Source organism: Leuresthes tenuis, unplaced genomic scaffold (assembly GCF_036924035.1).
Source record: "Leuresthes tenuis unplaced genomic scaffold, fLeuTen1.0.hap1 SCAF_1, whole genome shotgun sequence".
NCBI classification, from domain to species: Eukaryota; Metazoa; Chordata; class Actinopteri; order Atheriniformes; family Atherinopsidae; genus Leuresthes; species Leuresthes tenuis.
This window is the reverse complement of record NW_027325355.1, coordinates 4,647,163-4,657,702: the sequence shown is the minus strand read 5'-3', so window position 1 is coordinate 4,657,702 and position 10,540 is coordinate 4,647,163. Positions and strand designations below refer to the sequence as shown.

Below are 10,540 nucleotides of genomic sequence, written 5' to 3'. Positions count from 1 at the left end.
TTCAAAGTCAGATTTTCACTAGAAATGATGTTATACACTGTATGCTGACACGTAGAAATAATCCCATTCTGCTTGTAAGCAGCTCTGAATAGAAACAACCATAACTACACTGTTATTACTGTATTATGTTGATGCATGAAAACAGCTGAATGATTGTGCTGGAAACACTGAGAACAGCCTGAAGATGTGGCTGTTGTGTTACTTTTGCTTCACAGTCAGTGTAGACAACATACAAAGCAGCTTCAAAGATACTTCCAGGTGAGGCATGAAGAAAGCAGCTGTGAGCACCGTAACATACAATAAATACATTATTACTGACCTGGACACTGATACATTCAGATTCAGTTATCACATATATAGAAAGGATCTGCAGGTCACTGCTTCTGTTTTCATTCACATTTCACACAGCATTCATACAATCCATGTTTCCCACCATTGCCTGGGCTCTATGAACATGTGCTGCATATTATTTACAGTTAAGATCATAAAGCTGAAAAAGAGAGCAGAACAGCACACGTGATGACTGGTGACTGAGAACAGAGCACCATCGCTGCTGACATCACAAGAAGTGATGTCAGCACTGATTATGACCTCACAGTTCTGCATGACATCACAATGGAAACATGTCATCAAAGGACATGACATCACTGTAGTTTATAAAAGCCTGAAAGACAAACCGCCTGAAAAACAACACTTACTTAAAAAGTCCTTTTTGAGTCAAACCAAAATATCCTCTCCTGCACTTCTGTGGGGTGACAGAGTAGATGAAGAGATTCTGGAGAATGAGTCTGAGGGTTTCTACATATTTCCATTTGAAAATGGCAAAGAGGAAAGTTCTGAGGAAGCCGCCAACAGGCCAGAAGATGCAGAATCATCCCCAGGCCTCTGCAGCTCAACACAGCAAGAGGAAGTTTACAGACTCCTCTCCCTCAACTCTCTGCTGGTCGCCTCACAGCCGGTCTGCTGCTGTTGCTCTGTGACCGCCGCCTCACAGCCGGTCTGCTGCTGTTGCTCTGTGACCGCCGCCTCACAGCCGGTCTGCTGCTGTTGCTCTGTGACCGCTGCTTTTTTTGCTGCTGCTTGGCTGGCTTGGTTCGGGATCCTTTCAGCTGTCTCTGGTCGACTCTATCGCTACTGCTGACCCTGTTGTCCACTGCTGGTGTGTGTGCTGATTCCTGGCATCACAAACAAGGAGGGAGCCAGAGCAGGTGTGTAAGGTGGAGCCGTACCAACTAGATATAGTTGGACTCCAGACTCTTATAATCTGGAAGTGTCTAGAGAGGAAGATGGGTGGCCAGGTGAGGGTATACTCACAAACCCCTGGATGAAGAGCAAGCGTGTGATTTAGTTTTCAACTGTGTCGCTGCAGGAAAGGCTCAGGCTGATCTGTGAGAGTGGTGTTTTGATTTTGGACTTCTGTGCAATTCACAGATTTGCCACATTAAACACTATGTTCAAGCATAAGGACCTTATGCTTGTGATTAAACTACCTGTAAATAGATGTAGGATTGATCGTTGAAAATATTTCGTATATATTCAATTCAATAGAACTTGAGAAATATCTATACTTTCAGATTTGAAACTTCCCCATAAGTTAAAGACAAACCCTAGGTAAAGGGTTAAAAACTAAGCTCATTAAGTGTACAAAAATACTGAGTGCATTAAAATTTGTGTTTGAAATGGTTTAAAACAAACAAAAAGAAAACAAGAAACCCCTATAAATATGCTTTTTGTTATATGTTATGGTATCAGAAAATGGGATTTCAGTGCACATTTCATTGTACTGTTGTTGTTTTTGGTAGTAGCGCGATACTCTTTCATGTCAATAGGGGGCGCCTTACGCCTGAGAAACCCAAAACCCTTACGCAGATTCTGCAGAATAAATCCTGCAGTCCTGCTGTATAAAGGACGATATCACTCTGCCTTTTTGTACTCACATACAGGTGGGGTTAACTTATCCAAATGTACATGTCTGTGTTTTAAAACAAGTTTCAAGAGTATCGATGTTATGAGTGGAAAGTATAGAGAGTTACAACCGAGTAATTTTGAGTTTTAACTGTTTTAATGTCATGCGTTGAGGTGACGGTTGCTAACTGCTAACGTAGCTAACAGGGTACAATGTAAAATGTAAGCAAGAAAGGGGTTTGTTTTGTGTTGTTTGTTTTGTTGTGGTGACGGACAGAAGCGTCACATTTATGCATGGTTTGTAATAATTACTAATGTGCATTGTTGGGTTTATGAGAATAAATCCTGCAGTCCTGCTGTATAAAGGCCGATATCACTCTGCCTTTTTGTACTCGCATACAGACGTGGTGGCAAAGGCCTTCGAGACCCTCCCTGACACCCCTAGGTCAGGAGGGTAATACTGTCATTTTCAACATCTACATGAATATTAAAGTCACCCACTACAATGACTTTATCTGTACTCAGCACTAACTGTGATAAAAACTCAGAATAAGGGCCAGGTGGACGATACACAACAACAAACACAAGAGGTGTTTGTGATTTCCACTTTGGGTGGGAAAAACTGAGAATCAGAGATTCAAAAGAGCTAAAACTAATCTTGGGTCTAGGACTGATTAGTAACCCTGATCTGAAGATAGCTGCCACTCCTCCTCCTCTGCCTGTGGTTCGAGGAACATGAACATTTAAATAGTCAGAGGGAGTTGATTCATTAATGCTAACATGATCCTCCTGCTGCAGCCAGGTTTCTGTAAGACAAAATATATCAATATGATGATCACAAATCAAATCATTCACTAACAGAGACTTCGAAGGGAGAGATCTAATATTCAGCAAACCACATTTAATAGTTTGATGGTTTTGTTCAGTTAAAGTTTTTGTTTTAAAATGCAGAGAAGTGTGTAAGACTACAACTCTGCATCCTGGTCTCAACCCTGGGTTGTCATGTTTTTGGATGACTAATAAATTCGTCCATATTGCTAGAAATGAGAGCCGCTCCTTCCAAAGTGGGATGGATGCCGTCTCTCCTCATCAGACCAGGTTTTCTCCAGAAGGATTTTCTCCAGATTGAATGAGGACAGACAGATGTCATCACTGGTCAGATTTACCACTACAACCACTTCTAGTGTGGTTGTAGTGGTTTCTTTTGTTTGTAGTGTTGCATCCCAGGTTAAGGAGGGACATACGCGCCCAGTAGTATGCTTCCCACTGAGGCGCCAGCCCACTGATTTTAGTTTTCTGTTATTTGGATTTTAGCATTGTTATAGTCGACCTTTTAGCTTCTTTTTGTGAATAACAATAGGCTAGTTCAGGGACATAAGTTACCATGGTTACTCAGTGGGCATTCAAATAAGCCATAGACAGGAGTCAACTTCCAGCAGGATCATGACTGTTACTTTCCACTGTCAGCATTTGGTGGGACGTTCAGTTACAGATAAACAGTGTGGACAGAGATCACAAGATGAAAATGTCTATTTTCCCTTCTTTGTAGTTGTTTAGTGATGTGTTTTATTGCTGCATTAGTAGCAGCACAATCCTCTGACATCTCTGCAGCCTGCAACATTACAATGTCAATCTACCTGCACTCTGAGATGTGGAATTTAAGGCATGGCACACAAGGTTTGGATGTTCTTTCAAAGTACCATGAGAAGGATAAACACCCCATCACCTTTTTACTGGGGTTCCCTACCACTAGGACCCTTCTGTTCTGTTTGAAGGTGGCTAAAGTAGAATCACCACGGTAACAGGACTACTTTTCACTTGCTCCTTTATTAACTGAGCTGTGGAGTGTAGTGGTAAGATTTCCACCTTTCATGTGCCTGTCAAGGGTTCAAATCCCCTGCATGAAAGGTACTACCTCTAGTAGGGGTCCTCAGTCAAGACCCCCTTACCCTGACTGCCTAGCAATGTAAATCGATTTGGATAAAAGCATATGCTAAATGCATAAGCAAACAAACATAAACCTTCCACACACTGTTTGCTCTTCTTCTCCTACCTCTTCTAAACATGCCACCTAGCGGTGGACACAGCACCTTCTCTTTGCTGACCACTCACGACTTTGCAGATAATAACCAATTGCACCTTTCGTTCTCACCAGATGACCACATGGTTTCAGCACGACTTTCAGCCAGCCTCTTAAAGATGTCCACATAGGTGAAGGAGCAACACTTTCTACTAAACCTCTCCTAGACTCATCTATTGATCATCCCAACCAAACAGTCTGTTTAAAAATCAACATAAAAATGGCTCTGTCAACTTTATCCTGGTTCCTAATTGGAAACACTGTCAATACCTAACCCTGGGACAGACCATGGTTATAATCTCTCACCTCAACTACATCAATGATCTTCAACCTCCTACAGATTCTCCATAATGTCATGACATTGGATATTCCATATACCTAAAAAGATGAGATGTGTCCCCACTACTCATTGATCCATGGCTGCCTGAATGATGTTTAAGTCACTAATGCTGCCTATAGAGAGATTTCTGGGTCTGAACAGCTGTTTAGAAACCGTCATACAAGCCTAAACTCCGTGGATCACTACATTCCTCTCAGAGAACAAAGATGAGATTAATCCCACAAATTCCGGGGGATAGAAAAACAAATGTCTACTACACTTACTTTTCACTTGTGCCCATTTACTTGCACTGTCTCATCTACATAGATATCACAGGTAAGGCGTGATATCTATATGTAAAAAATGAAAACTGTGGTGTGGTGTTTAGCACCGTCGCCTCACAGCAAGAGGGTTCCAGGTTCAATCCCCACCTGGAGCCTTTCTGTGTGGAGTTTGCATGTTCTCCCTGTGTTTGCGTGGGTTCTCTCCAGATTCTCTGGCTTCCTCCCACCGTCCAAAATCATTCATGTTAGGTTAATCGGTGACTCTAAATTGTCATTAGGAGTGAGTGTGCATGGTTGTTTGTCTCGTTTGTCTCTATGTGTGGCCCTGTGATGGACTGGCGACCTGTCCAGGGTGTACCCCGCTGCTGGGATAGGCTCCAGCCCACCCGCTACCGGATTGACGGTATAGAAAATGGATGGATGGATAATTTCTTCACTCTGGGTGGAGGAATTGACTAATCAGCTAAAGGGAATATTTCAGATAAGTGTTTTAAACACGAGAAGAGAGCTACAATAGTAGTGGAGAGGTCAGTTTTTATGATTCTGGGAGGTAAATACTGATATTTGACTGTGAGCTGTCATCATCGGCAATCAGTAATAACTATATTACTGGGTTTTAATTTCACCTGAGTCATGTATCAAAGCCCAGTACAACATCTGACTCAGGATCTCATATCAGGACTCGAGTTTTAGAGTTTCATTCTCTTCAGAGCACGGTGATCAACCGAGTGTGACTGAGCATATTACATTCAGAGTTCCTCTGTAAGAAGAGAAAACAGCATTAAATGTTAAAATTAGAATTAATCAAAGTGTCACTTACTCAGCTTCTTCCCTCTGCAGCTCTCTGCTGTCTGGACCAGGTCTATGTAGATGAAGAGGAAATCCTCTGCTTCTTCTCCGACATCAGTCCTCTGTGTCTGCAGGCTGCCGTCACTCTGAAACTCTGCAAAGCATAAAAGAGTCTTAAAGTGATCAGAGGTCAGCTGCTGCAGCTTTATATGACTTCATTATAATCAATTATTAACGTGCAGCAGCTTTCTGGGTACACTCTGAGTGAACCTGAATCTGTACCTTTTATTTGAATGAAGTGTTTAGGAATCAGTTTGTCTTCTTTCTGGCCTTCTATATCAGATCTGATGTCTTGGCCAAGGCTGCTTCAACAAGTGAACCGGGGGAAGCCTGGTCGAACCATGACCTTCCGAATGGTGGACGACTGCTCTACATCCGCCCCAAGGGAGTGTTTTTTAAATTCCTTGAATACTTTAGTAAAGTTCTTACAATTGTAATAAGATCGGCTGGAAACTCTAAGAGCTTGAATTAGAGTGTCATGATCTCCGAACAATTTAAGTTTTGAAATCCGTTGTCTCGTCACTTCCCGTTTTATTTTGAAATGTTAACTTCTCCTCTCGTTTCAGATAACTTGCTCTTCCTCCCGTGTCCAGTGTCTGATTGTCTTCCCCGATTCCCAAGTGTTTCCACCTGTTCCCCTTGGTTCCTCGTGTGTTTTAATAGTCTTCATCTTCCCTTGTCGGGGGCCAGTGTGTTGTACCTTCAGTCGTCATCCTAGCCGCCGAACCTCTAGCCTTTGAATCCTGTGTCCTCAGTATTTGATCCCCATTGTACTCAGTATCTTTGATCTCTGTTTGATCACTGAAGTCGAGCGTACCTCCAGAGTTTTGTTTTGGTTAAAGTTTGATTAGAATTCCAGTTTAGCTTTTGATAACTTTTGTAGCCCGATTTGGTTTCCTCCATTTAGGAGTGACTTTGATTTGTAAGTTTATTAGCACCTCCGTTATAGGAGTGGTTGCATGACCTCGTTCCTTTTTGAATTTTCTAGATCCTCCATTAGACGGAGAGCTTTTCTTTGTGAGAGAGCAGCTAAATTTAAATAATAATCTTTTATAGTTTTTTGTTTTCCTCCTGGAGTGGAGTGAATGTTTTATTTGATTAAGTTTTATACTGGCATTTATCTCTGCCTTAGTTATTGAGACCAGTGTCATAGATTTTTCATAACTCTTGTTTCTCTGTTGGGAACACCTGTTAAGAAGTTTATAAATAAACTTTCTTATTCTGAAAAGATCCTGCATGTGTGTCCTGTGTCCTGCCGGTTTCTGACATAAAGAAACTGGACATTTTTTACAGAAAGATGACAAAGTCATTGAAAAGTTGATCCTTTATTTAGATGATTGCATTTATCCTTCACTTTCACAAATTCTGTATTACAGGTTCTTAAAGCCTAAATTATCCTCCAATTCTGGAACAATCCAACTACTGTACAACTCTCCAGAGTCTCCAGTACAACATAAAAGAATAGTAAAATGGATAATATCAAAGCTAATATCAAATTTACTTCTTAATTTATTTCACTTTATTTATCATAATTGTGTTGAATAAGCGATAGCATTTTTATTTGATCACAAACATTCAATCCAAAGCAAGTGCTGTCAACTTTTAAAGTCAAAATATTGTTTGTAAAGGATCATTTCGGTTCTCTTTTCCAACATCCTGGAAGAATGGCAGCTTCCATCTTTAAAGGACTGCAAGAGGAAGAAGTTTCCAAGGAATCATTTAGAAGAGTTACAAACAGAAACTGATTGAATCCATGAATCTGAAAAGGTGTTTCTGAGTGAAAGAGACAGACATGTACAGACTGAACTATCTGTTCAACAGTGATTCTCTGACAGGAGGAAACTCTTTATACTCAACACAGAGACACTGAGGAAACAGACTTGTACCAGACAACAAATCCAGGATGCAGAGGTTCTTCAGTGAATGTGGTGTTGAAGGTGTGGAGGTGGATCAGTGTGTCAGAGGAGACTCTGTAGAAGGACAGAGTGCCAGCAGGACGGTCCACATACACTGCTGCTCTGTGAGAGACAGAGGAGGAGGAGGAGGGGGAGGAAGAGGAGGAGGAGGAGGAGATGGGTGTTTCTCTCTTATTGTGACAGACAGAGTAACCTCCATCAGAGCAGCTCAGACTCCAGGACTGATCATTCTGTCCAAACACACAGTCATCACTTTCTCTTCTCCTTCTGATTCCTCTGTAACTCACTGATATATAAACTCCTCCTCTCCACTCAACCTCCCAGTAACAGCGACCAGTCAGAACATTTCTACACAGCAGCTGAGGCCACCAGTCAAATCTGTCTGGATGATCAGGATATGACTGAACCTCCACCACATCTGTCACCTTCCTGTTGTTGTCAGACAGTTCCAGGTTTCTGTTCACTGTGTTTGTGTCGATTGTGAGTTGACAGGAATCTGATGGAGAGAACAAACACAATCCAGCTGCAGTTATTGATCTATCATCTGTTCACTTTGATCAATGAGTGATGTGACAGTGTGAAGATGGTTGGATGTCATGAATCAGATGAAGAACACACTTACACTTCCTCAGACCTGGTGTCAACCATCGTTCTCCAGCAGGCTCCACCCTGAAAGGAGGAGGGGGGTCAGAGCAGCACAGTCTCTTTCAGCATGCAAACATGGACATTATATGGCTCTCACACACACATTGTTCTGCACTGAGAAAGGACCAGGAAAACATCTGGATACATCCACTGGAATGGAGCACAGTTGAAAATTTTAATAAATTTTCATTTAATCTTGACTGACTGTAACAAAGTGTGTGAGATCTCATCTACTCACCACTTTTCCCTGACACATCTTATCCATTAACATTTCTTTTACATGTGCTCATGTTGTTTTAGTTTAGCACTGCCACCGTAACGTTGCTGCATTTACTATCCCAGGTTTGCTTGTGTTGGCATTTTATTACAGTCTTTATCTTAGCATTTAAGTGGGATTGAAACACAAAGTCATTAATTAATGATGTCTCTGATGTCTCTCAACAGATCCAAATTTTTGAATTAGTCATCAATGCACACAAATGTCACATCGCCAAGACTGAGGTGTACCTTGGTTATGTAATTGGACACATCCACCCTCAAGTAAGTAGTATAAATACTTTAAGAATCATACAACTTCTCAACAAAAGGCACCTGAGGGCAATTAACAGGGGAAATTAATGTTAACAGTGTCTTAGTAGTCAAAAAACAATTCAGTGTTTTCAATATAAATGTTCCTACTTTCAAGATATTTTCAAGTGGTAGAAAAGTTTGGTTCTGTATCTGTTCAAGACACATTACCAATATGCTGCAGCAGGCCTCTCCATACCTGAGTTTGTGTGGCTCCTTCAGTGCAGCCGTCAGCAGCTTCACTCCTGAGTCTCCTGGATGGTTGTAGCTCAGGTCCAGCTCTCTCAGATGGGAGGGGTTGGAGGTCACAGCTTCAGCCAGAGAAGCACAGCCTTCCTCTGTGATCAGACAGCCTGACAGGCTGCAGACATACAAAACAACATACATGGCTGAAACTCTTACACTGTTTTCACATGAGATACCCAACATTAATAGCTTCATCAATCTGTTAAAGTGACAGTGTTAAAACATTCACACATGGGTCACTTCTATATTCATGTTCCTCATGAATCTTTCAGATAAGGCTGTTAAAGTGACAGAAAAAGCCTTGATGCAATATATATTTGATATTTGCACAAAATGAAACAGTACACCCCCTTCGTAGAATCACCACCTTAACATGGTGGAGGGGTTTGAGTAAATCGGCCTCAGGGGAGGAATCAGACACAGGGCGATTCAAAGACCTTAATGAAACGGTAACAGTTAAAGTTACTTTGAAGGTTTGAGACATGAAATCTGAATGGTACATGTTCAGGACCTACATTGCAGATGCAGCTTCCAAAAGATATAGCCTGAAGGTTGTTAGTGCCTGTCGTGGCTGTAACTGGAGGACCTGTGGATGCGAGTGTTGAGGGAACCCATCAAGCTCAAGAAGGGGACCTTTCGGGCTTGGTTGTCCTGGGGGACACTGAGTTGCTAAAAGGGCTGCAGCATCGGTGGTTGCTGAAGCTAAAACTCGGATGTGGAAATACGGAGAAGGACTATTGAGTAGGATTTCATCACATCTTAAAGATCTAGTTGGAAATTTTCCCAACAGAATACTTTGCTCTCAGAGTTTCTAAAAGTAGAATCAGAAAATCAATTATCAGGCCCCTCTCAGTAGAACCAGCACAGGACACCAATTTATTCAGTTGTCACTAGATTCATGGAACAAGATTAATTGAAAGGGGTTTGGAGTTACTGAAGAGTTACTGTTTGTGATGGACAATCCATAGCTCGCACATAAATGAGACACAACTGGGGTTCAGATCAGGGAGGCCGTTCTTCCCAATCACATCTCTCCAGGTCATGCCATGTCATTATCAACATGGGCATTGAAGATCCTCAGAAGAACATAGGAATCCCCAGGTGACACCCTCTGTGGGATGCCACTCAGAGAGATAAACAACAGCCAGAACACAACAGCCAGTTTGGTGCATACTCACAAACAAAAGCCAAATCCTTCCCTTCTGCGACCTACAGCTGCAGTAAAGTGACCCGCCTGAGGCAAGGGCTCATCCTAAACCCGGAGAGAAAATTCCAGCACAGAAGTCCAAAAACTAGACACCACTCGAATTTAGTTCAGGAAGCCAGCCATCCCAATCACATCTATCCTGATCACTCCATAATTCCCAACAAGGGCATTGAAGTCCCACAGAAGAACAATGGAATCCAAGAAGGATGGGTAATCTGAACGGCAGATTGGTGCATATGCACAACAACAGTCAGAACCTTCCTTTCTGCGACTTGCAGCCGCAGTGCACCCTCTCGCTCACCGGGGGGAACTCCAGTGTAGAAGCGTTCAGCCAGGGGTGTGTGAGTATCCCCACACCCGCCTCCCTCCATGGGGAACTCTAGAGTATTAGAGAGTACAGCCCTTCTCCAGGGGTTTGGTTCCAGAGCCAAAGCTCTGTGTGGAGGTGAGCCCAACTATATCTAGTTGGTACCGCTCCATCTCACACACCAGCTCAGGCTCTTTTGCTACAAACGAGGTGAC

The 10,540-nt window shown here is 42.3% G+C and overlaps 2 protein-coding genes across 4 annotated transcripts in view; one reads left to right on the top strand and one right to left on the bottom strand.

Annotated features, from left to right (window-relative positions):
- Positions 1–10,540, top strand: part of LOC140294513 (protein NLRC3-like) — a 1,060,349-nt gene that overhangs the window by 640,616 nt on the left and 409,193 nt on the right. The gene's annotated exons all lie outside the window — the stretch shown is intronic.
- LOC140278845 (NACHT, LRR and PYD domains-containing protein 3-like) overlaps positions 7,055–10,540 on the bottom strand; it is a 228,296-nt gene continuing 224,810 nt past the window's right edge. The window contains exons 9-11 of one of the 3 annotated variants that reach the window (XM_072379288.1): positions 8,765–8,926; positions 7,976–8,022; positions 7,055–7,849 (exon numbers count right to left, since the gene is read on the bottom strand). In XM_072379288.1, the coding sequence (XP_072235389.1) occupies positions 7,290–7,849; positions 7,976–8,022; positions 8,765–8,926 (769 nt within the window). In that variant the 3' untranslated portion in view covers positions 7,055–7,289. The remainder of the gene's footprint in view (positions 7,850–7,975; positions 8,023–8,764; positions 8,927–10,540) is intronic. The other 2 variants (XM_072379201.1, XM_072376858.1) reach the window with 2 other exon arrangements.